General features: G+C 40.5%; 1 protein-coding gene across 1 annotated transcript in view; it reads right to left on the bottom strand.

Moving 5' to 3' along the window:
• The window catches only part of DNAH14 (dynein axonemal heavy chain 14), a 317,326-nt gene that overhangs the window by 73,428 nt on the left and 216,343 nt on the right, over positions 1-27,555 (bottom strand). Inside the window, 10 exon segments of the mRNA XM_072733718.1 lie at positions 2,921-3,080; positions 6,180-6,274; positions 7,850-7,975; positions 8,923-9,031; positions 12,932-13,113; positions 14,232-14,423; positions 16,373-16,534; positions 18,404-18,601; positions 24,281-24,373; positions 25,084-25,251. Coding sequence (XP_072589819.1) covers positions 2,921-3,080; positions 6,180-6,274; positions 7,850-7,975; positions 8,923-9,031; positions 12,932-13,113; positions 14,232-14,423; positions 16,373-16,534; positions 18,404-18,601; positions 24,281-24,373; positions 25,084-25,251 — 1,485 coding nt within the window.

Here is a 27,555-nt window from a genome sequence, read left to right as displayed (position 1 = left end):
ACCCTGAGCCAAAGGTGGACGCTCAACTACTGAGCCACCCAGGTGTCCCTCAGTGGCGAATTCTATCAAATATATTAAAAAGAATTAATACCAATCCTTCTCAAACTTTTCCAAAAAACAGAAGAGGGGACACATCCAAAGTCATTTTATAAGGCCAGCATTACCTTGTTACCAAAATCAGACAAGGACATCACAAAAAAAGAAAATTACAGGCCAATATCCCTGATGAACAATGATGCAAAATCCTCAACAAAATATTAGCAAACTGAATTTAATAGTACTTCAAAAAAATCATAAACCATGAAGTGGGATTTATTCCAAGGGGTCAAGGATGGTTCTGTATCAATTGATCAATCAATGTGATATATTACATTAACAAAATTAAGGATAAAAATCACATAATCATCTCAATAGATGACTATTTCGATATCCAGTTATGATAAAAATACTCAACAAGCTGGGTATAGCTGGAATATACCTCAATATAATAAAGACTGTACATGACAAGCCCACAGTTAACATCATACTTAACAGTGAAATTCTGAAAGCTTTTCTTCTAAGGTCAGGAACAGGAGAAGGACGCTTACTCTCACCACTTTTATTCAACACAGTATCCAAAGTCCTAGCCAGAGCAATTAGGCAAGAAAAAGATGAAAGGCATTCAAATTGGAAAAGAAAAACTGTCACTATTTGCAGATGACATGATATTATATGTGGAATACTCTAAAGACTTAGAAAAAATGAATTCAGTACAGTTGCAAGATACAAAATCAATATACAAAAATCAATTGCATTTCTATACACCAACAATGCACATCAGAAACAGAAATTATGAAAATAATCCCACTTACAGTTGCATCAAAAAGAATAAAATACCTAGAAATAAACTTAACCAAGGAGGTGAAATACTTTTCAGTACACCAAAAACTGTAAGACACTGATGAAAGAAATGGAAGAAAACACAATAAGTGAAAAGATATTTTACGCTCATAGGTTGGAAGAAGATTGTTAAAATGTCTGTAATTCTCAAGGCTATCTATAGATTGAATGCAATCCCTATCAAAATTCCAATAGCAGTTTTCACAGAAATAGAACAAACAATCCTAAAATTCGTATGGAACCACAAAACAGCCCAAATAGCCCAATTATCTTGAAAAAGGAGAACAAGGCTAGAGGCAACAGGCTTCCTGATTTCAAACTGTATTATAGAGCTATAGTAATCAAAAGTAATCATATAACAGACGCATAGATTAATGGAATAGAACTGAGTGTCCAGAAATGAGTCCACACATAAAGTTGATCAATTTATAACAAAGGATCCAACCATATATAATGGGGAGGAATGCCAGGATGGCTCAGTCAGTTAAGCATCTAACTCTTCAGTTGGCTCAGGTCCGATCTCAGAGTCATAAGATCAAGCCCTGGATTAGGTTCTGTGCTGGGCATGGAGTCTGCTTAAGATCTCTCTCTTCCTCTGCCCTTTCCCTACTCCTCCCACAAATAAAAATAAAAATAAGTAAGAATATACAATAGTTGGAAAGGATAATCTCTACAACAAATGGTGTTGGGAAAACTTGACAGCCACATGCAAAAGAATGAAGCTGGATCCCTATCTCACATCATATACAGAAATAACTCAAAATGGATTAAAGATGTGGATGTAGACCTGAAGCCATAAAACTCCTAGAAGAAAACGTAGATGGTGAACTCACTGACATTGATTTTGGTAATGACTTTGGATTTGACATAAAAAAGAAAGCTAACAAAATAAAAAATATATATATATATAACTACATCAAACTGAAAAGTTTCTGCCCTGTAACGGAAACCATCAGCAAAATGAAAAGGTAACCTATAGACTGGGAGAAAATATTTGCAAACCACATATGTGGTAAGAGGTTAATACCCAACATATATAAAGAACTCCTACAGACTCCCCCCAAAACCACACCTCAATCAAGAGAAAGCAAAAACAAAAAAATAAAATAACCCCAAACCCAATCTGATTTAAAAAATGGGCAGAGGATCTGAATAGACATTTTTCCAAAGATCCCTGCATGGAACCTGCTTCTCCCTCTGCCTGTCTCTGTCTCTCTCTCTCTATCATAAATAAATAAAAATAAATCTTTAAAAAAAAAAAGAAGGAAATCCTTCCAGTTGTGACAACACAGATGAGGCTTGCATGTGTTATGCTAAGTGAACTAAGTTAGACAGAGAAGGATTTTATCACTTACATGTGGAATCTAAAACAAAAACTGAACTCAAATACAGACAACAGATTGGTGGCTGTCAGAGGTGGGGGACTTAGGGATGGTGAAGGGGGCCAAGAGGTGCAAACTTTCAGCTGTAAGATAAATAAGTCCTGGGGGTAGAATGTATGGCATGATGACTAGAGTTAAAAATATCATATTGTGCATTTGAAGGTTATTATGGAGTAGGATCTTAAAAGTTATCATTATAAGAAAAAATATTTGCAACAATGTGGGGTGATAGATGATAACTAGGTTTACTGTGGGGTGATCACAATATATATGAATATTGATTCATTATACCATACACCCGAAGTTAATATAATGTTATATGTCAATTATATCTGAACTTTAAAAAATTCCAGACACTTTTATTCAAACCTTGTGGTTTCTTAGTGTAATGCAGTCCCTCCAGAGAGACTTTCTCCCTCTGTTGGTCTCTTCTCTCATTAAAGAGATTCTGAGACATAGCATACCCTGATTTGGGAGACACACTGCTTTTCCTCAGCATTCCCAGCAAACCTGTTACATATGGTTATGGAGCTTGCTCCCTCATCTTCTAACCTGCATCACAGACTTTCCATTCTAATGCACAATTCCAATGTTGGACTCCTGTAGACTATGAGTATGGGAGGCATCAGTTATGCATTAATTAGGGATCAACTCTGTACCTTCTCCGGTATGCTGTCCTTGTCAAGGTTAATCAGTCTTTTCAGGAAACCAGTTTCCGAAAGAAGCAATTTTGCTGACGTCCAGTTAGGTTTCTTCTGCAGAAGAATGCAGACCGCATTCATGACTGTCAGCACGAGAAAGGGAGGCCGTGTATACACTCTGCAATAGGTGGTGGAAACCTGGTCAGCTTCACAACTGAAATTGAATGCATCCTGTAAACTATCTTAGAAGACAAAATACACAGATTTTTAACAGGCTTTTCATAAGGTTAACTACTTAGCTATTTCAGTTTGGGCTATATGTAAACATTTGGGTATGTTTAACATATGGGTATCTCTACTTTGGGAAGATGACATGCGTAAGACTTAAATATGTAGAACATCTAAGTTAGAGGTTAATTCTTTTCATTAGAAAAGTACTCACTGCAGAGTCCTTTATAGCAGGAGCCCTCCTGTTTCGTCCCAGTGCTGATGTCCTAATGACTACTTGACAGAGACAGCTAAGCCACTCCCCTTAAACATATCCTCTGACTTTTCTCCATCCTCATCTGAAATTCCTGCCATAAAATCACTGATACAACAGAGTGTGGGAAAGAGGATTGGTGGGGGCTGGTCTCTTAGATTGTTAGTGTGGTTATTGGCATGCTGGAAGCCGCTTCTTATTTGCATCCTCATCAGCTGACTTGCCACTGCAGGAGCACGAGAAGGTGACATTCTGGAGAGCCAGGGGTCAGAAGAACAGTCCCAAGAAGTAAGTTTCAGTGAGATGCCAGGAGGGTGGTGATTATGCAGTAACATTTGGGACTTGGGAACTAAAGGCACAGGTCCATCCACAGCAATGAGTCTCCCCCAAATGAAACCATACAGACTTCCCAACAGAAGGCAGGCAACAAAGCCAACTATATGCATACAACACTAGCTACAAGGGTTACCAAGAAGGTCCTCCTGCCTTAAATTTCACCACTAGAGATTCACTCATTTAGGTTAATCTTTGTTTTCTTTTACAGTCTACTTCAAAAATGCAGATATTTTTCAGGACTATATATTTAAATAATTAATGGTTTATTTAGAACTAATTTATCAGACGGTTTTTCTGAGATTATCAGTGTGGGTTTTTTTGTTTTGTTCTTTTTTTGAAATAAGGAGAAAGGTTGTAACAGGAACTAGGGAAAGAGTGACAAGGTCCACAGGGGAGAAAAGAGAGCTCCAAAAACAGGATTTTCCTCAATTTTGCCTATATTTGACACTTTTTAAACAAACATAATGGGAATATAGTAAAATTGAGATAAAAATACATTATCTATAAAATTTTAATGTAAATTAAAGGGAAAATAGATTCAATTGACTATCATCCCACCTACCTATCACTTTTAAGAAACAAATACCTGATTCAAAGCAAAACCAACCTACATTGGAAATCTGCTTTAAAAGCCTCGTTACTACACAGGAGTCCTCTGACTTAGACTTTTATTGGTTTGCTCTAATCTATATTTTCTACCACCTTCCCCCTTCTTCTAGTGGCTAATGCAGCTAGGAAAGAGAGTGGGCTGCCCTGGGTACCTGCTGGATGTCTCTGCTGCACATCATAAGATGTGGCATTGGAATCAGCAATATCACAAGGGGGAATCTTAACAAACAAACAAGCTACACAACAAGAAACCCCCATAACGTATGCAAGGAAAGGTTAGGGATTTCTAGCTAGGGAATGGGAGTGGGCCTGTTCGGTCTGAGAAACCTCTTAGCATAAAAATAACGAGCACCTGCCTCATGCTAGAATCTAATGTAAGCACTTTACATGTTTTAACTCAACCAGTCCTCTAATAACCTGTCATCCCTGTTGCATAAAAGGGAAGTTGAGGCACCAGAGCCAGAGCGCTTACCCAGCATAACATGCTGCTCTTAGAAATCAGGCTCATAGGCATTTGCTCTGGCTTCTCTCCTAGGAATATCTCCCAGAGAAAAGCTAAGAGGACGGAACTTCTGGAACCAAGTCCTGAGGTTCCAGGGAGGGTGATGTTGGGGGTGGTTTAGACACTGCTACTTCTCTCATGTGGACTCAGGCCACCCTCTCATGCTCACAGGCTGCAGGCACCCTGGCGTTTGAAGTTCCTCAAACCCATGAAGTGCATATCTGGCTTCAGACTGTCGTGCTTTCCATTTCTCCTGCTTAGAACACCTTTCCTTTAGACACCTTCCTGGTTCACATGCAAATATGGCTTAGTTCTCTACTTCCATGCTGTCTGGTCAGAAGGGCCTTCACTAACTGGTAGTGGCTCTAAGTTCAGTGCCCAGACTGGGGCCTAGTGCACAGCACACACTCAGCATCCCTGCTGCCTGAGCACGGGGGAATGCATTCCTGTGAATGAGGTCACACAGGAGAAAGAAGTCAAGAATTTGGTCTGCTTCTCCTTCTCTGACTTTCAACTGCAGGGAGGAGCTCGGGCACTGTGGTATGCGCTGCTTTCCCGGGAGAATCCTGCTGGTTAAAGACAGCTTGTCTGTCATCATCTCTTCTTGTTCCCAGAGTTAATAATGTTACAAATATCATGGTAGATTTGCCTACTTCTGCATCTTTAATTGAAATATCACTTCCAATAAATAATGGAAAATGCAACACATCCTGCAGGTGACAGCAAAGTCTTCTTGTCTGTTGGGCCACAGACCCCTATGGAGAGGATCTCACCAAGAGATTCAAACTACAAATATTGGGATCAGGCTCTGGACCTTGGAGTATCTCATTTCTTCTTGGAAGTTCCTACCCCAGGAGGGCGGCCAGGGCCCAGGGCCTGGGCACCTGGTAGCCACTGTGGCCCTGGACACATGTCACTGTGGTGCTGCGGACCCGGCCCTCTGTAGCCCACAGCAGCACCCCAGACACTGTCCTACTTTCGGACCTGTAGGTCAGGTGCTTCTAGAGTCACCATGGCTCCGTCTCTCGTCCTGGATATGCACTGTTGGGCCAATCCTAGGACGTGGGTTTTAGGTCTCTGAGACTGGGATAAAGTTTGTCATCAGTAGCACAGCATGTAGTTTAGTCAGCAGTGGCTTTTCTCACGGCTGCAAAAAATATTGATGTGTCTTGCGGGTGATGGAGCCATAACACGGATGACATACACTATGTGACACACAAGTTTAAAGTAACCAAGATGGGTAAAAGTGACTTGGTCTAAAAACATATGAATACAGACTTAGTAACATTTACTAGGCATTTGTGCTTTATTTTGGGCTTCTCCAGTTCCAAACAAATGAGGTGAATTACCTCAGCTCAGCGACATCGGCTTTATCCAGGGCGCTCAGAGCCACGACCGCCTTGTCGAGAGCTGGCAGCACACTTTTTATTTCATGGGCAGTTTCCTGCAACAAAGTTAGAGGCCCCCAAACATGTATGAATGCATATAGTTGCATGCTGTAAATTCTTCTATCTTGAACCTGGAAAATAGATTTGGCCCTTTCTACGATGCATGCTGTATACACCACTAGGAATGTGTGCTGCAGTCCTGAGTGCGGGTGATGAGGAGCTGTGTGTGTGAGAACTCTTCTCCATCAGACTCAGGGTGGTCCTGGGAAAGGTGGGTTGCCCAGCTAGGGAAGCCTGAGATTCAGAGGCCCTCGCCGGCTCTGGCCTTCTCCTGTGCCTGGAAGGAGCTCTGTCAGGGTTCACAGGGCTGTGTGTCTTCACTGGCTCTAAAAGTCAGACACTGTAACTGTAAACGGCTTTCCCTTGGGTCAGGTGTCAGCAGAGCAGCTGTGGACATGTTTGGGGTCTGGCTGAGAAGCTGAGTTGGACATAGTCACTACTCTATATAGTGAAGTTATTAGAAGCTATCTAAATTAGGAAGGACTTGGAGAAGTTCTTCAGTTGTCCCCTGTTCAGCTTTCCTGGGCATGTGACGTTAAGGGCTCAGCTAGGAGTCACATTGTAACATAAATTTATTACACAGGCTGAGCACCAGAGCTACATGGGCAGTGGGGGAAGAAACAAGGTTTGTGGTATACGAACCCAGAATCTGATTTGTGGAAAGTCAGTTCATCAGATGTGTATGATTGGAAGTGCAGGGTCACATTCTCAATGATACCTACCCAAAATGGAACACAGGTGATAATGTAGTACACACTACTCTAAACTTAGCAGAGAGCTTCTGTTTTTTTCAGTGGGAGTTATGCAAAAACAAGCCATCAGAATTCCTCAGTTTTCGGGTAATAGCTACTGCATTTAAAAAGATGTTTTGGAGTATCTCAATGAAATAAGTGAGAAATTAGAGGCTCCTTACATAGATGTGTGTGAAAGGTACTCTATTTTATAATTTTAAAATTTTATTTACAAATAAATAATTAAGACAAAACTTAGTGAACACAGAAGTGATTAAATGTTATTTTGATAGAGAAGCAGATGTGATGAAAATTTTCAGATCACACCAAAAGCAATAATTTATTAAGAGGAAAAAATACATTTCAGATAGAGGTAATGATCTGGCTCTTGTCTGTTTAATGATCAAAATCACAAAGAAGAATGCATCATACAATTGCACTGGAAAATGTCAGTGTTCTGGCTGAGTTTGCAAGAGATATTGACATTAATGAAAATCTAAATATCAGAAAACAACTCTATAAGGAAGATATTGGTGGAAAACTAGTTAATGAATGTTCTCAATTCATACACCATCTAAAAATCATTAATTGCCCAAGAAACCTTGAAATGCCAGTTTTGCTTAAACCAATCAATAGCAACATTAAAAATATTTATGACATTATTGGTGATGAGTTATAAAGTTCAAAGAAACTATCCAACTATCAAAAAACCCACATTTTTATCAACTATTCTGAACATTGCACAGGAAATGATATTAATGAATAATTCTCACATGAAAAAGTAAGAGGTAATTTTGCAAATCTCCAAATAATTGGTATTGATTATATTTTAGTTTTTACCTGAGCATAATCTTCTACAATTCTTACTTCTTCAGCCATAATTTCTTCATCCTGTTTAACAAGCACCTGGACTTTCTCCACTACTTGTGAATCTTTCTGCAGCTTTTCCATGAGTGCTTCCTCTTCCTAATGAGACACATAGTTCTTCTAAGAATGAATTTTAAGAGATATAGAACCTCTTTTTTAAAGAGAAATTCATTTAAAGAAAAATTCATAAAGCTCATTTCATTATTATTTTAAAGATTTATTTGTTTAATTGACATAGAGAGAGAGAGAGTGTGAGCATGAGCAGGGGGAGGGGCAAAGGGAAAGGCTGAAGCAGACTCCACCCTAGCAGGGAGCTGATGCAGGACTCGATCCCAAGACCCTGAAATCAGGACCTGAGCTGAAGGCAGTCGCTTCCTTGACTGAGCTACCCAGGTGCCCCAGCTCATCTCATTATTTAAAATTTACCAAAATCAGCTTGAAATACATTTGTTGAACAGATTAAACTGGAAAGGATAACCATAACCAGTATCATCTCATGAAACACATGTGAAGAGTTTTAGAACACCCTGCAGACTGTGAGTTACCATAGCATAGTTGATTGATTTAACTAATAACAGCAGAATTATTCAATGTGAGCTTTTCCAACTAGTTGTATGCCTATTATCACACTGAGTTATTACAATATAGTGCTGTTACTATTTTGCTATCATTGTTGTCCTGTTGTCATTGTCTTGTTCATTTTACAGATAAGAAAGTTGAGGCCAACAGAGCTACACAGCTACATGCTAACAAAGCTGCAATCCTAATCAATGCTTGCAAAGTATCACAGCCTTTGCTTCCCAATGCTGTTCTATATTAAATATAAAATATTTAAAAGAGATTTCAAACCAGATGTACCTTTTTTTTTTTTTTTTTTAAGATTTTACTTATTTATTCATGAGAGAGACAGAGAGAGAGGCAGGCAGAGGGAGAAGCAGGCTCCCTGAGGGGAGCCCAATGTGGGACTCTTTCCCAGGATTCTGGGATCATGATCTAAGTCAAAGGCTGATCCTCAAACGTTGAGCCACCCAGGTGTCCTAATATACCTTTGTTTTTTGTTCTATTTGTGGGCCAAGGACCAAGAGCTCCTCTTGCATATCTGTAACTAGAGTGGTTGCTTCCAGGATCTTGGATAGACCCACATAAAAACGATTCCTGAGGGGAAAGTAGCATTATATTAGCAAAGCGAGATTCACCACAATCATGTATTGAAAGACAACATGGTAAAGATGTTGATTCTTCCCCAAATTATCATATAGGTTTAATGTGATGCCTACCAAAATCGCAGTAAGATTTTTCTTTGTAGATACAGACAAGCTTCTTCTAAAATTTACATAAAATTTACATAGAAATGAACTAGGATGATTAGAACAATTTTGCAAAAGAATACAGTGGGTGGCATCTCTCTACTTGATTGTGAGACTGATTAAGTAATGATGGTCATCAGGAAGAGGTCTTGGCAGAGGGTAAGATACCTCCATCAACAGAACAGGACAGAGAAGTCAGAAACAAACTCACAGATGCACAGTCAACTAGCTTTTGACAAAGGTGCGAGAGTGATTTTCAACAAAGGGTGTAGAGTGGCTGGTTATACAACAGATTGTGGATGTAAGCCTCATGCCTTACACAAAACTAATTCTAAGTGGAGGGCAGAATGAAGTGTGAGAGGTGGGACTGTGGTACTTTTAGAAGAATGCATAGGAGAAAGTCTCCAGGACCCAGGACTAGGGGAGGAGGGAGGAGTTAGAAGACATGACAAGAGAAGCGCAGCCAAGAAAGAAAACCAAATTTGACAAATTGGATGTCATCAAAATCAAAACAGAAAGACTCCATCCAAAGAATGACAAGACAAATAACTGCTGGGACAAAATATCTGCAGTCCATATATCAGACAGAGGATTCCTATTTAGAACACCCAGAGAGTTCTCAAAACTCGGCAATGAGAAAAACTGAAGAATCCATTTAACAAATGTGCCAGCGCTGTGCAGAGACACTGAAGGGGAAAGGAGGCGCAGGCGCAGAGAGGGCTACCCTGGTGGTGGAGGGCCGCAGGCAGAGACCACAGTGCCGTGTCTGCAAGGCTGTAGAGGAACACTATTCCTCATGCACACAGCCACGGTGGACAACAATGTGGTATCTTCTTTACGATCCAGCATATACTCACCGTGGCCTGTTTCTGGCCTTTCTCCCAGAACCGCTCCACCGCAAAAACCCCCCTGGCTCCTTCTGTGGATGAGTGGTTGCACTCATGTGCATACCCATGCATACCCATCCATGCCTCAGAGTGCTTACAGAAACGGATAGACTATTGATACGTGCAACGTCTGGATGGAAATCCACCGCGTGATGCTGAGCGAAGCCCATCTCGCCCCCCACGTACAGGGGAGGCTGGAGACAGAGACCAGACTGTGGCCTGGGGCTACTGGGAGCTGCGTAGGGGCTGCCCAAGGGACTTGGCTGTGGTGAGGGACTAGTTCTGCATCTTGATTGCTGTTGCAGGTCCATACAAACACACACACGGGATAAATGGGCACAGGACTGTGTCTACACCGGGTGCCCACACCAAAGTCCTGGATTTGGTGCTGTACTACAGTCATGGAAAATGTAACAAGTGAGGGGGGCAACTGAGCTTAATGTATGCGGGACCTCTCTGTACTATTTTGCAACTTCTGGTCAATCTATTTCAAAATGAAAAGACTGTGTTTTTAAAGAAACATAAGATAAAGTTGAAAATTTTCCACTTACCTATTTACTAGAATAAAAACTTGAAAATACACAGTTTGTAAGGAATAAAATAAACACTGTAAAATCAGAGGACTACAAATCTATAGCCCTGTTTAGCCCTAACTCTAGCAAAAGGAGGAAAAAGCCCCGTGGAAGATCCAGTTTCTACTTCTTGGGCTTTCCTAACCTATGAGGATGTCGTTGCCACATGCTTACACTGTCAATGACACCAAGACTGCTGGGCAATTCACTCTTTGACCTAATCCAGGACAGCTCCTCAAAACTTCTCATCTGGATTCCTACAATAGCTTTCAAATCTTTGGTTTTAGTTTTATATCGAATTTATCCCCCATTCTAATACCAGACTGATTTTCCTAAAACACAAGTCTGTATTAAACAGTTTTTATTTGTTATGAGTGATGTATGTTGGCCACAGCTTGGCAGTTAATCTGTAATAACACCCCCAAGAAGTAGGTGCTATTAAAAATAAAATGAAAAACTGAAAAGACAGTGGGGCTCCTGAAGCTTGGCTCCCAGGGGAGCCCATGCATAAGGCAGGCAGTTTGGGACTTACCTCCCTGAAGGGTCCCTCCCATATAAACAGAATGTTTCATTATGAGTTTTGGGTTGGAGAAGAGATGTAGATTGGCTGTAAGGGACCCAGACCACATAATGAACCCTCCCCACTTCTTCTCCCATGTCTACCCCTGGGACACAGGGCTGCTGGAATCTTCAAGTGGCAAACAGGAGCTGGGGCACTGGGACCTCTAGCCTGGGGCTTCCTTTACAACTGTGATGGGGGTGAGCAGTTATAATAGATGATCATGACCATGCATGGATGTGGTCCTGGTCTGGCCCACACGTTGGGGGTAGGAGATATTCTAGTATAGCACAAAGAGCCAACTAGACATGTGTCTGGGTTGAGGGTGTGGGTGAGGCACAGACAAGATGGGGAAAAGAGGAAGCACTGGGCTAGTGACTGGCCGTATGATCATAGTCATGTTGCTGCAAATGGAAGGCAGCAGTCCCTGTGGTGGGAAGGGGACACTTGGAAGCTTGGAAGTCAGAGGTGGAAAGAGGATCCACTCATCTCTTGACTCCTGTGTGGGGGGCATCTAGCCAGTTTATCCAGACTGCTGTCATCAGCCTCAAATTGAACCATCGACCCACAAAAAGCTCCATCCACAGACTTCCAGAACCACCTAGAAGTCCCTAACTCCAGGACCTGAAGAGTCTTTACTTAAAACAACAGAACAAGATTCACCTTCTAAAGAATCTAAGAGGATTCCCTGTAGCCTCACTGTATTCACAGACTCCAGCAACTGCTCTAAATTTAGCTGAGTTGAATCTGCCATGCACTCCCTGCCCCCGACCTTGTTAACAACAACTTTACGAAATTAGCCCCTGCCCTCACATTAGCATCATGCCACTGCTGAAGCTGCTACTACTTCTTGCCTAAAAGTTAGGCCTACACTAATCTGCCACATGCAAACCAGTCTGACATCTCTAGCACAACTGGTGACGAGAATTTGTCATTGTCCTGGGTTTCCTGCTGGATATCTGAGGAGAGTATGTGTGACTGCCAATGCCTCTTGATGCGCCCAATCAGGAGCCTGGCTGTGGCCTACCCTCTAAGTTCTAGGGGGAGGGGGTGGTCAGAGTCACAGCCACTGTCATCCAGCATGGCCTGAGACACAGAACAGATTGGGTTCAAGCCCCTATCAGTACGGCTCATTAGGGTGTCTCATGGGGTGGCCCCTGGAGGTCACGGAGTCTTGTCCAGACACCCTGTGCCTGTGGGCCTCCTGGAGCAAGAGCACAGGATGCTTGTGGGCAGAGGCTACCAGGTCATTTCCCACTCACTTCCCCATCTTCCCAGGAGGCTGTTAGTGGTCTCCTGGACTCTGATCAGGTACGAGATGTCCTACCCAGTATTTCGTTGCCCACCTTCCCCGGTGCAGTGGGGGCTCTGGAGCTGCATAGGCTCCTCAACAATACTCTCCCACCATCAATGATGCTGTCACTGGACTCCCTTTATTTTGCTGGTGTCCCTGGGATAAAGGCAAGCCAGTGGCACCTGTGCTTGCTCTGGCTTTCAGGACATGATCAAGGGGAGGGCACACTGCCTTTTCCCAGGGGGCCTATGCCAGCCAGGTCTCCACTGCCAGGCAGCTGTGGACGCCTTATGTCTCTCAAGGGCTTGTGCAGTTTTTGTCCTTTTCCCCCACTGGAAAGGCAGATTCTGACTCATTCTTTTGTGTCTCTTTTTACAAATAAAAGCACCAATTAAAAATATAGATATATATTTCTGATTTGGTCTCAAAGTCTTACCTCTTTGTTTGCATTCCCTTCTCCCGTGACCTCAAAATGTGAGCAAAGGTATCCATGAACCACAAGTAGCTACTGGGAGTGATATAATAATGCCTTCCAGTTTTTTGGAAGTATTTTGTGTTCAAGTCTTTTATACTTCTGTGGATCTGGACACATGTTGGGGCAAGTTTTTCTTTTAAGTTCTACAAAATAATAATTTTTAAGAATTAAGAGACAATAATCTAAATAGACATAAAGAGAAAATTGAACATGGTGAATAACCTGAAGTTGTTTATCATTCTGAGATGTGGCGAGGTTGAGAAGGCCCCCGGCAAATGGGACCGAGACGAGAATATGGACATGCTAGTGGCTTAGATGGTGTTGGGATGAAAGAGGCAACAACTGGACCGGTGACTGGTGACATGCTGGACTCATCCTACCAGGCTTTCCCCTCCGTTCTGCTCCAGCTGTCCGAGGACTCAGAGGCCATCATCCGTGGCCTGGTTCATGGTGCCTTCCTTTCCTAAAGTGGGTTAGCAACTGCAAGAGACTCTACTTCTCTTCCTTGAGTGAAAGAAGGCTGCAAAAATGTAGGGGCTCAAAGGACATACAGGTATGTGGCTGGGAAAACTGAAGGAGAGAGTGCCCCTTACATAGTTTTGGAGAGAACTGTGTCTGAGACACGCCCTGGCCCCAGCACCAGCCCCCCTGCCCATCATGGCTAGCCAATCACCTGGTCACCTTGAGCCCAGCTGCACATTCTTCCCAGGTCCACCTGACTCGCCCTCAGCCTTTGCTTTCCTTGGGTGCTTGCCAGGTAACGTCGCAAGCCCTTTACCAGGTGCTGTACCGAGTTTCGGGCAGCTACTTTTATAGCTTCTTTTGTCGACACCCCATGGGTCTTTGGTTGGGCCATGCTAGGGAAGATTCTTACTTACTATGGCTCATGAGTTCTGAACTAATTTTGCATGTGGTTTGTTGGAGACAGAGAGACTTATAAGGAATACGCAAAGGGTACAGCATCCATAGCGCAGCATCTGGTGTGCCCAGTGGAGCTTGTTCCCTTTGGGGATTCTGCTGTCTGCCATGGGGCAGAAGAGTTCAGAAGCCCAGGCAGTAAGGAATCTGGGCATCTCTGACACAGGACAGATCAGGGGAAACTGATGAAGGGTCAAGGAAAACCCTTGACCTATGTCATAGTTTGCCTAGAGCTGCCTATTTTTGCCTACCTAGGACTCATTCAGAGATCTAATTCTGTCAGATGCTGTCAATAACTTGAAATCTTCCCTTGTGTCAGATTTTTAAAAGACAATATATTTACCTCTCTGTTCTGTAAATCCACCTTTTCTCTTAAGAAAGAATTGGCTACAACAAGGAGAGCTTCGTCTGGCCACTTCTCATACCAGTCAATTGTGCAGATGGTGATCATAGAAGGATATGCTCTACAATGTTGGCGGAAGTGAGGTCCTGTGGGACTCATGGTCATAAAAATATGAAGATTTTTATATATCCTCTGAAAATTAATAAAGATATAAGTTGTTAAAATGTAATCCTCTGCTTTGGAAAAAATATTTTATTAAAAATTCCATTTGAAAATTGTTTCACTTCTTTACTAGAACTGGGCAGGTGTGCCCCGAGCACATTCCAAAGGAAACTACACATCTCCGGAGCTCAGGTGAGGAAAGTAGCCAGGTTCTTCTCTCTGGGACCTGGAACACCTCTTATATAAACCAGGTCTTAGGAGTGGGTGTGGTGCCTGAGTTCTCTCAGTAGGGGATCCTACAGCAGACTGGGACAAGTCTAACTACTTCACTTTTGGCTCTGGATTGGTGTGCATCTAAGATGCCTAGAAACTCAATGTGGGAAGTGGTCAGATGAATGAAAGCTGAAAGACAGAGGAAAACAGACCAATGTCATGGGTGGGACATGAGGGAGGCATTAGTAAAATCCTGAAGGGTTAGAGCTCAGCAATATTAGAGCCTCAACCATCCCCAGGTACTTGGCAGGTGCTGCCTCCTGTGAATCTCCCTGCATCTTTCCCCCATATGACTGTGCTGTGGTGTGGCTGCTGTTCCTGGCTTCTTGAAGGACTGGCAGGGGTGCAGCTTCTTTCCTCATTCCCATACATCACTTTAAATGAAACCACATTACTGAGAGCAGTTTAGGTGAATCAATCTTCCTTTCAACTCAAACAGTTCAATTTGTACAAACTGATAAGATGATGTTTGAGTATCAAGCAACCTATTTTGCCAAAGAAGTATGGTAAAAGCTGAAAGAGGAGGAAAGTGTAAGATTCTTTTTCTTTCCTTTTGTCTTTAAAAAATGTATAAAAGTAAATTAAACTGCTCAGTGCAGAATTTATACAACAGAGAAATGTTCAAGTTAAAAATGAAATTACCTCTCTTTGCCTAACCCATTCTTAAACTCCTACCTAAAGATGCTCAATGTTAACAGCTGAAAGTATGATGACTTCACTATTATTACTGTAAGATACTTCATGCCATTTTTGGAAGTATGATATAAAATAGACAAATAATGAAAACTGATTTCTAACTGGGATTTTTGGTTTATTTTTTATTTCTAGAGTGCACTGTTCTCCATACTCCAAGTTAGAAATTCTTTGTTCCTCCTTACCAATCAGTTCATATATATAAACCAGTTTAGTAACAAGGCACTAGGGGGCCACAAGTGTTCAGGATAATTGCATTTAAAAATATGACCCAATCTAAGCATCCGTTCACATGACGATGTTGTCAGTGGTGGACTCCATTTCTGGAATTTTTAACATCTTCTTGTGCCGGATCACTAAGCATCCACAGAGGATGAGGTGGCCTAGTTCGATTTTCCAACGACTCCATCACAGATAGGAGCTGGCGCCAGACCTAAGCCGGCCTGGGGTGCTTCCCCTGTGGATTCCTGCTTTCAGCAATCACACCTCTCTCACCACTAGGTGGATGTTCAGTCATCCTGCAGAAAGCTTAGCTCGTTGGTCTGGATCCTGCCTCCCTTCAAACCAGCCCTTTACTGACCCACTGCTGAGGTCCTTTAGAATATCATCTGCTCTATCTGGATTATTTCCGTCTGTTCCCGTCACCCTCTGGCCAATTCCAGGCTATTCAAAGGGATACAAGAATTCCTGTTTCTTGTCTTTGCAGACTTGATGCCAACTGTGGGTAGGCAGGGAACTCAGTGTAAGAAGTAAACCCGGGGTCTTATTTCTCTTATCTTTGCCTCTTGTTATTACCATGTTCTTTAGCCACCGATAGCAGGCAGACCCAGACCCTTGCTGACCCTGGATGTCCTTAGGGTGTGATTTGTCTGTGTGCGGGGGTCCAGTCATTAGTTTTAACTTTAAAAACTCATTTAAAGAACTAAAAAAATTTATCCAACTTGAAAATCAGGTACAGAATTATAAATGTAGTCTACTTTTAATTTAATATAATAATTTGAAAAAACCAATACCTTTTGGAAGAATGCAAGTAAAGACTGCCTATTATCAATATAACCAGACTGTTCAACAAAAGATCTCATCCTTAGCGCAATGGAATCCAGCTCCTCATTTTCAAACAGGTCAAGTACTTTCCTCATATTGAGAATGTTGTTCAAATCTTCCAAAAACGCCTCCTTAGGTGAAACAAATGATGAATCAGGACTGAGTAAATTATTTACATATTCCACTCAAAACACACCAAATTGAAACCCAGGACAAAGAGCTGTGAAACTATCAGAGGGAATTTTTATTAATAAGTATGAACATTTGGATTTTGAGAATAAGTCCAAGCTTTATTTTAAAAAAAAAGCATCCTTAGTATCATGACCTCCTTGGGATACTCTTCAGACCCTTCCGGGTTCCTAGTGTTTCAGCCCAGGTGGGGAAGGAAAGCGAGTGGGACAGTCACCAGGAGGGGCTGACAGAGCTTACACGATGCTGGCTGATCTTCTGTCTCATCCAGGACTGATGGAGGACTGATGAAGCTTCTTAAGCACACCGATTATTTCCTACTTGTCCAGGGTTCGCTTACCTGTTCTGGGGTGCTGCTGTCTCAGCATCTGTTTTGTTCCACTAGGCAGCCTGTGGAGACCCTACTCTGACACCAGCCTCTCATGCAAGCAGCCCACAGAGTGACAAGCAAGTGCTAGCTCCTGGGAGGACTTCCCCAACAGTCTGTGGTCAGCAGCAGTCCCTGCTGCTCAGGGCCTATGTACCTTAGATGCCCCTTAGGTAGACCCTCATGGGGCAAACCGAAACCCCACTCTTTAGGCTTGAGTGGACCTGAGAACCCCAAGTCGCTCTGCTCACAGCCCCTGATGAAGGCATGTGCCCTGGGTCTTGCCTCTCTCTGCCCATACCCTGCCTTGACCTCTCCAGGCGGCCCCTCAAGGCATGCTGTGTTACTTCTTCGAGGACCTGTAGTAAACTTCTCTACTTCACTTTCTTTTGTGGTCTCCTGTTGAACTGGGGATCACCATCCAGCACTCTGTAATCCTCTTTACAAATGTTAATTTAACATTGTCATAGCACCAGGTTTTGGATTCACATGAAAAACAATGATGTGAGCAGGAGAAACCTGGGAAGTGTGGGGAAGACCTTGAAGTCAAATGACCTTGAAGTCCTAAATGACATGGGAATAGATGATCACATCCATCTCAGCTTTGACCTGACAGTAGTTTTCTGAAAAATGATTTCTTAAACTAGAACAGTAGGCTCCTGGCAGGGGAGAAATGACATCTAGAATCCAGAGGTGTCTGGCAGAAACCTCAAGCTGATGAACAGACCAGGGTATTTAAATTTGGGAAAGGGAGGACACAGAATTAAAGAGGAAAGCCAGATACTACAGAGAACAGCAGATACAATACAACACTAGGACTTACTCTCAAAATAACAACATGCAAGAACACCACAAGCCTTGGGAGAGAGGCCCAGTATGCAGAGAAAAATCAAGATGAGAGTTGACACAAAGAAGTAAATACAATCTGAGATGGCAGGCCGAATTATGTTCAGGTTGTGGAAGGGCACAATTTATGCCAAAAAACAGATTAAAAATGAAGCTGGGTGATTAGCAGTTTTTGCTTGTGAACAAAGCACATCCTGCAGGGAGACCTAAATTTGATGCTGACACTGGGGCAGTGGACAGAGGAAAAGGAGCCTCAAATCTGTGATGGCACGCTGCGGAGCACGCGAGGACATAGTGAATTCAGATGATGGTGTTGTTTTCAAAACACAGATGACAAAACTAGTGTAGCTACGTGGGCAAATTATAATTTGCCAATTAAAATGAAAACTGTAAAGACAGAAAATACTTTTGTTGTAATGCTTATGTAAAACTGCAGCATGATGACACATATATAAACTCTGGGCTGTGACTGGATAAGGACAGAATAACGTAAAAAATAGGGCAGGCTGGCAGGACTGTGTTTCATTTTCAAATATTAAATGGGGGGCACTACTTATGTAGCAAACGTTAGCAAATAAGATAGACAAAATGTACTTACCTGCTTTGGGTTTAAGTTAGCAACTATCAGAGCAGTGGGGTTCCCTTCTAATCCTGCTTGAATGAAGCCCCTTTTAAAGTCTTCTTTGAATTCTATGTAGGCAAAATTGTGGGATGTGGGCACTCGGTAGAGTTTGCATTCTGTTAAATAACAGGCCAGGGTGGCACAGGTCTCCTTTCCACAGCCGTCTATTCCAATCTGTGGAAGAACAATACAACATATGATTCCTATATACATCCTGGAATCTGTGCAGTGTATAAGCTGCCTATGTGTATGTGCTAGAAATTTACATGGCCAAAATGTTTATAAACTTTTTGGGAAATACATTAAATATAACTAAAGTATTCATCAAAGTTCTTTTTTTATTTTTTCATTTTTTAATTTTATTTATTTATGATAGGCACACAGTGAGAGAGAGAGGGAGAGGCAGAGACTTAGGCAGAGGGAGAAGCAGGCTCCATGCACCAGGAGCACGACGTGGGATTCGATCCCGGGTGTCCAGGATCGCGCCCTGGGCCAAAGGCAGGCGCTAAACCGTTGCACCACCCAGGGATCCCCTCATCAAAGTTCTATAAGACTTTCACACACAGTCAATATTTTCACCTCTTCTCTATATTGTCTGTTGACATATGAAACAATTTCACTAGAAAGATAACACAATCTGGAAAAATAGCATTGGCAGGTTTATAAATCATCATTATATGATTGCCAATATTTGATTGGATATTCATTTATAAGAATTTAGATAGAACTTTTCCTATTTATTTTGAGCAATAAACATTTAAATGCTCTTGATAATCATGACCAAGTATTATCTTTTTTAGCAGCTTTTCTGAGGTGTAACTTACAGACTATACCACCTTTTACATGTACAATTCAATGATTTTTAGTAAATTTATAGTTATGCAACCATCACCACAATCCAGTCCTCATACATTTCTATCACTGGAAATATCTCCAGGCTTGTAGTGAGTCTTCATTCCAACCCCAGGCCTGGGAACCCGCCTCCATAGACTTCCTATAATGAATCATAAATAGGAAGTCTTCTGCATCTGCTTCCTCACTTAGCATGATGGTTTTGTGGTTCTTTCATGTGGTAGTATCCTACTGGATGGGCTACACCATATTTTGTTTATCCACAATGGACACTTGGGAGTATTTCCACATCTGTCTGGTTTTGTTATCAGATGATACCAGCCTCATGGGTAAAGTTGGGAGCTGTTCTCTCTATTTTCTGGAAGAGTCTGTAAAGGATTGATTTCATTCTTCCTTAAATGTTTGATGGAATTCTCCAGTGAAGCTGTTTGGTCCTGGGCTTTCTCCAGGGGAAATTTTTAAATTCCCAATTCAATCTCTTTTTTTTTAGGTCTATTCAGATTACCTATTTCTTTAGCTCAGTCATTTATGTCTTCCCAGCAAGTGTCCATTTCATCCAATGAGCCAGCACACAGTTGTTCATACTATTCTCTTACAATCCTTTATTTCTGTAATGTTGGTAGTTATGTCTTTTCTTTCATTCCTGATTTTGATAATTTTAATAATGAATTCATTCATTCTTTCTTTCTCCCTTCCTTCTTTGGTTTGTCAATTTTGTTGATCTTTTCAAGGAACCTTTGGTTTCATTGATATTTTCTATCGCTTTTCTGTTCTCTACTTTCTTCTCATCTTTATTAGTTCCTTCTTTCTGCTTGCTTAGGGGTTTAGTTTTCTTTCCTCCTTGTAGTTTCCAAATGTGGGAGGTTATAGGTTATTTGAAATTTTTCTTCTTTTTAAAAACATAGGCATTTATAGCTTATATACATTTTCCTCTAAGTGCTGCTTTGGGTATGTTGTGTTTTCATTCATCTCAAAATATTTTCTAATATGTCTTGTGATTTCTTCTTTCACTCATTGGTTATTTGGGGATATGTGTAAAAATTCCACATATTTGTGAATATTTCAAATTTCTTTGTTATTGATTTCTGCTTTAATTCTATTGTAGTCAGAACATACTTTGAATGACTTCAGTCCTTTTAAATTTACTGAGGCTTGTTTTATAGTCTGGTACCATGGTCTATGCTGCAGAATGTTCCATGTGTGCTTCAGAAGAATGTGTATTTTGCTGTTGTTGGAAGCAGTCTTCTGTATATATCAATTAGGTTAAATTGTTTTTTGTTTTTTCTTTTTGGGTTAAATTGTCGTACAGCACTGTTGACATATTTATATCCTCAATGATTTTATATCTAATTGCTCTACTAATGATTGAGAGTAGGGATATTGTAGACTCCAATTATTGCTGATGAACTGCTTATTTCTCTCTCTTCAATTTTGTCTGTTTGGCTTCACATATTTTGGGGCTTAGTTGTCATGTGTGTGTGCCTGTAACTGTTATATCTTCCTGATGATTGATGATTTTGTCATTATAACATCTTTCTTTTCCCTCAGAAAACTTATTTTTCCCCTGAAAGTCTATTTTGTCTAATATTAGTATAATTATACCAATTGTCTTATGGGAATTGTTGGCATGAATTATCTTTTTCCATGTTTTCATTTTCAACCACTTTGTGTCATTGAATCTAAAATGCAACTCCTGTTGATAGCATATGATTAGATTTTTAAAAAATTCTGTCCTACAATCTTTGCCTCTTTATTGGAACATTTAGTACATTTATATTTAATGTTATGATTGATGTGATTTGATTTACATCTACCATATTGCTTTTTTTAAATGTCTCATGTCTTTTTCTCCTTTGTTTCTCCTTCACTACCTTCTTATTGGTGTTAATGCAACCTTTTCTAGAGTTCTATTTTAATTCCTTTGATGTTTTATATTATGTATTTCTTTGATATTTTCTCTAGGAATTACACTGGATATTTTATCAATTTACTACAGATTAATACTGACTTAATTCCAGTAAAATATAGAAAGTTTGCTCCAATATAGCTCCATTTGTTCCTTACTCTTTTGTAGTTATTTTACATACTAAATCTTTATGTTATAAAACTAACAATAGTTTCATAATTACTGTTTTATGCATCTATCCTTGAAAGCAGCTAAAAGAAAAATATGCTGATACTGTCTGTGGTAGGTAGAGTAATATCTTTGCCACCCTCACCCTCACCCCCAAATGTGTCATGTCATGATCCCTAGAGCTTGTGAATATATTACCTTACATGGCAAAAGAGATTTTGCCAATGTGATTAAAATTAAGGACCTTGAAATGGGGAGATGATTTTGGATAATCTGGTTGAGCCCAGTCTAAACACATGAGTCCTTAAAACCCAGGAAATTTTCCTGGCTGTGGCCAGAGAGAGAAAGGGAGATGTGTAACAGTTGGTGAAGAGTCAGAATGGTAGCATGTTGCTGGCTTGGGAGATGGAAGAACTGGGTATTGAGCCAAGGAAGGAGGGCAGTCTCTAGAAACTTGTTTTCTTGCTCTGATGGTTCAGTAATAAAATCAAGCTGAACTGATATTTACTTTTACCAAGTCATGTATGATTTATCTTTTACTTCTTTACCTATTCAACTAATCTCATTTAAATTGGCCAATCTAGATCATGATTGTTTATTTTTTTAAAATCTGTTTTAAATGTTCTTCACTAAGTCATTATGCTCCCTCCAGCTGCTTCTCCCTGCTAAAGCCTCACAGGCTATGTGAGCTTCTGGTTATATTACCATTTTACATAAGTGAATCCCAGTGCTAGCTTGACCCGGGGCGAAGATCTATTAATGATGTTTAACTGGGCAAAGTAGTCATGGGATCAGGGAGGAAACAGGGACTTGATATGCTTTACCTTGTATTTTTAATAAGGGCCCTGATAGGATGATAGGGTCATGAGAAAGCACTGTTAAGGAGGCAAGTTTCTAGTTGAGTGTTAGGTCTTTAAAAAATTGCTCTGATTGCATTCTCAGGAATTTTAGAATTGAGAACTTTTTGCAAACTCACTTGTTATTAAAAAAGAAAGTCACTTTACGGTAAAAGAAGCAAACTGAGAGCATGTGCCATTTGGGAGTTAAAAAATAATCTGTTAGGGGCACCTGGGTGGCTCAGTTGGTTAAGTGCCTGCCTTTGGATTGGGTCATGATCCCAGGGTCCTAGGACTGAGCCCCGAATTGGGCTCCCTGCTCAGTGGGGAGTCTGCTTCTCCCTGCCCCTCTTCCGCCTCATTCTCTCTCTCTCTCTCTCTCTCTCTAATAAATGAATAGAATCTTTAAAAAAATCTGTTAAAAATTGAAATAAGACAGACAAAATCACAGATCTTATGGAGCTTATGTTCTGAATGTGGATGAAATGAGTAAATGAAATAAGTAAATGAAATTGAAGTACATAAGATCAGATACTTCTGAATAAGTAAAAGAAATTGAAGTACATAAGATCAGATAATGCTAAGGTTTAGGAAGAAAAAGCAAGAATAAAGGGACAGTGACAGAGACTGGGGCGGGGGGAAGAGGCTGCTCTCTTATTTTATTTATTTATTTTAAAAAGATTTTATTTATTTATTCATAAGACACACACACACACACACACACACACACACACACAGAGGCAGAGACATAGGCAGAGGGAGAAGCAGGCTCCATGCAGGGAGCCTGATCTGAGACTCCATCCTGGAACTCCAGGATCATGCCCTGGGCTGAAGGCAGTGCTAAACCGCTGAGTCACCCAGGGATCCCCAGAGGCTGCTATTTTAGATAGGGAGGCAGAGAAGGCTGCAGGCTGAGGTGGTAGTGACTCAGGTAGGGTGATGGCAAACATGATGCATACAAGTGGGTAGACTTGAAATATATTTTGGAAGTTGTATTGTCAAGATATATTGATGGTTGAGTGTGGGGTGTGACAGAAAAGTGTCAAGAATGAGGGGTTCCTCGGTTTCTGGCTTGAGCAGATCTATGTTGGTGCCATTTATGAGATGCAAACAGTTAGTAAAGGAATAGTTTTGGTGGAGGAAATACTTCATTTTGTATTTTTACCTTAATTCTATCTTTTGATTTTTAATTCCTTTTTTTTTAATTCCTTTTAATTAGTCTTATACATATATGTTTATTTTTTATTAGTATTATTTTTTTAAAGATTTTATTTTATTATTTATTCATGAGAGAAACAGAGAGAGAGAGAGAAGTGGAGACACAGGCAGAGGGAGAAGCAGGCTCCACGCAGGGAGCCCGACATGGGACTAGATCCCAGGACTCTAGTATCACACCCTGTGCTGAAGGCGGGTGCCAAACTGCTGAGCCACCCAGGGATCCCCTATACATATCTGTTTAAATAGAGGTCTAGTAGTTCTGAATGCAAAACAAGTCCTTTTGGGAAAAAATGATGTGAATTAAATAACTAGTCATAAATAAAAGTATCAAAGTATTTATAATTTTTATTATACATCAATAATAGGCACAAACAATAGCTTAAATATTCATAAATAATATGATTCCTAGAATTGGCTGCATGTGTTGGATTTGACCTAGCCTTATGTAAGCTTTCCTCTATTCAAGTTATTTGGGGATTTTGCAAGAATTTAATTCCACTTGTTTTTATGAGAAGTAGAACTTTGTGCAAAGACTCATGTTTCTAAATATTCCAGGAAATGTACTATTCTCAAAGTCAAGCTCCCCCTGAAGTGATGGTACATCAGTGCTGAGGATATGTTAGAGATGGTGCCAACTCTAGCACTTCTATTCATATCAAACGCTCTCTAAAAACAAGCATTTCTACGTGCTGATAAATTTCTTATGCTGACTCTAGAGAGGAATATCACCTTGTTGTGGGGACTCAGTGGCTGCAAGCTTTCACAAATAGAAAGTCTGCATAAGTAAAACTTTTGTAAGCAAAGTAAATTTTATCAGATTTCCTTAATTGTTATTTTGAAACTTAAAATGACTGGAACAATTTAAATTCCTACCAGTAACATGTGACTCCCTGGTTGTCGAAGGACCCTCGAAGCTCTTGCAATGTGTTCTATGGCTTCCTTGAAGAACACCATGGAATGAAAAATCTAGCAGAGGAAATGGGACAGATAAACTGTTTAGAGGCAGAGAAAAGTCAAATGTTCACTATAGTTTTACATACAAGGATCTGGAAGTGAGAGTGACAATTTTGGTAACCCAATAACCTAGACCCAGTAAACTGGTTTACATTTATGCAAAATAAATTTGCATAATGAGGACTGTTCTTTTGCCAGTATTCCAGTGAGCAAGACTGGGAGAGTGAGAGGCTTAATAGAAGAAAAGGAAGAGAGCAGCAGCATTGGGGCTGTTCTACTGCTCTGTCTTGGAGTAGAACTCGGGGGTAGTGGTGGGGGTGGGGAGAAGAGACCCCAGGAAATAGGGTTATGGCATCTGTGATTTTGTTGGTGCCCCCATTCTGACACCTGCCTGCCCTGGACATGCTCTGGACATGCAGAGGGAGAAAGAGAACCCCCCCCAGCAGATTCTCGGCTGAGCGTGGAACCTGATGCAGGCCTCGGTCCCAGGACCCTGGGATCATGACCTGAGCCGAAATTGAGAGTTGGACGCTTAGCTAACTGAGCCACTTGGGTGCCCCTTTCTTTCTCTTACACACACACACACACACACACACACACACACACAGTCTTGAAAATATCTGTTGTGAAATAAATATACATATCTATGTGTATGTATACATGACATATGTATACACAAACATATACACACAGCACTCCTCAGATTTTACACATGTCTGTACCTCCAAAGATGCTGAACTTAACTTCATTTGGAATTCATTCAGTACACTGGCAAGTTTATTATAGTCATTAGTATTTTGATAGATCTTTTTCCTATGAGCCTTGTTTATATCCAAGAAATCCACAAATACAATTGAGTCATTCATCAGTTTTTTTTTGGTCCACTGGATCTATTGTAAAATAATCATTTAATAGTACCTGTTAATAGCAAAATTCTATTTGCTATCAAAACGAATGTAATAGATCTCTATAAGAGAAGCTCTTGGCACAACAGAGCTAGGCAAGTCTTGGGGGCTCTTTACCTTTTGTCAATGAAAACTATGGACTCTTTCTCAGAATGACATTTTAAAATGAATGTAGTCAAATACAAGGTTGCAAAGGAGACCAAATATATTGATATAGAGCTCTATCTAAGGACACTCTGAAGATCTATAGGCCCTAAATTAAGAGTCTCTGTTGTGGAAATAACATCTTGAAGTTTCACTAACAATTAAAAACAAGGACTCTTCCCTTAATTAATTGTTAAATACCATCATACATCTGGTAGCATGGGGGAGATCTCTGTGTTATGGGAACAATTCTGTGTTAAGACTGTGGTGATAGTTATACAACTCCATACATGGGATAAAATTTCATAGAAAAAATGCAGCCCTCCACTCCTACAAATGAGTGATTTGAAAACTGACAAATCTAAATAAAATCTGTATTCTAGTTAAAAACACCACCACCATAAATTGGCAAGCTTCCACACTTGCTTTCCTGGTCCACTTGGCCAGCTCTCATCTATCCCTCATACAAAGAAATCTGACCATTATTTCCCATTCTCCTAAAACTAGGTAGAAAAAAATGACTTGTTTGGTTCCATCCCTAGGCCACTCATGCAGACAGGTCTGTCACAGCACTTCCAGAAATGTGTTGCACCTGTATTGTAAGCCCACACCTTCTATGTAGGTCTTAGCAGCCTCTCACTTGGTATCTGGTACTGGAAATTCCTAGCAGGCACTCAGGAGATAAGGTTGGGGGGCAGAATAACATGATGGTTAAAGGGGTATCTAGAGTCAGCTATCCTGGGTTTGGATGAATCCACCACTTGACTAGCTATGTAACCTGGGGCAAGTTCTTAATCCCCTTCTGCCTTAGTTTCTTCATCTGTAAAGCACCAACATCACAAAGGCATTATAGAGATTAAAATGAGTAATGACATATAAAGCTCTGAAAACAAAAAACAAAAAAAAAAAAAAAATAAAGCTCTGAAAACAGTGCCTGGCACAGTGTAAGTACAACTACCGTTTTTATTATCGCATTGTATTTTTTAAAAATTAAAATAAGCTTGCCAACCAACTGATTAAACATTGTCATATAAACCTAAATTCTCAGAGGACTACTTTATGTCCTTATATCCTTAAGGAAGATTTGTCAATATGTCTTTAATTTGGGGATATTGTAGTTATTCTTGCTGTCCATCCACAGGGCAAGCTTTGTGTCCCTGAAGCATTTGCATGCCCATGTCTTACTGCCTCTACATCTTTTGCTTAGTCTAGCAAAGTCTTAAACCTGAAATTCAGTTGGCCTTTATAGGATAGAGTTTACAAACTTCATGGGCAGGAATGAGCTCTCTCTACTAAAATACAGAGATTCTAGGTTTTTTTCCCGCCCTCCCTCTCTCCCTTCATCCCAGATATCTTTATCAAGCACCAACTGAAAGTAAGAGAGGATGTTAAATTCTGGTGATTTAAGTAAAAATAAAAATCAACAAAGAGAGCCCAGACATCCATTAACAGATGAATGGATAAAGAAGATGTGATATATGTATATATATGTATATATGTATATATATATGTATATGTATATATGTATACATATGTATATACATATATGTATATACACATATGTGTAGATATATATATATATATACACACACACACACACACACACACAACGGATACTCAGCCACCAGAAAGGATTAAATCTTGCCATTTGCAATGACATGGATGGAACTAGAGGGTATTATGCTGAGCGAAATAAGTCAATCAGAGAAAGACAATTGTCATATGATCTCACTCATGTGGAATTTAAGAAACAAAACAGAGGATCATAGGGGAAGAGAGGAAAAAATATAACAAGATGAAATCAGAGAGGGAGACAAACCATTAGAGACTCTTAATCACAAGAAACAAACTGAGGATTGCAGGAGGGGAGGGGTGTGGAGCGATAGGGTAACTGGGTAATGGGCATGAAGGAGGGCATGTGATGGGATGAGCACTGGGTATTATATGCAACTGATGAATCACTAATCCCTACCTCTGAAACCAATAATACATTATATGTTAATTAATGTTTTAAATAAAATTAAAAAACTATACTGGAATTAAAATAAAAAACTTAATAAAAAATAAATAAGTGACTTTGTTCTTATGGAACCCATAGGTTAGAGAGAGGGAGAAGTAATTACATTGTAATAAGTTCTGTGATAG

The sequence above is a fragment of the Vulpes vulpes genome, chromosome 13 (genome assembly GCF_048418805.1).
Source record: "Vulpes vulpes isolate BD-2025 chromosome 13, VulVul3, whole genome shotgun sequence".
Lineage (NCBI taxonomy): Eukaryota > Metazoa > Chordata > Mammalia > Carnivora > Canidae > Vulpes > Vulpes vulpes.
The sequence above is the reverse complement of the archived record's forward strand: the minus strand, read 5'-3'. Positions and strand labels throughout refer to the sequence as shown.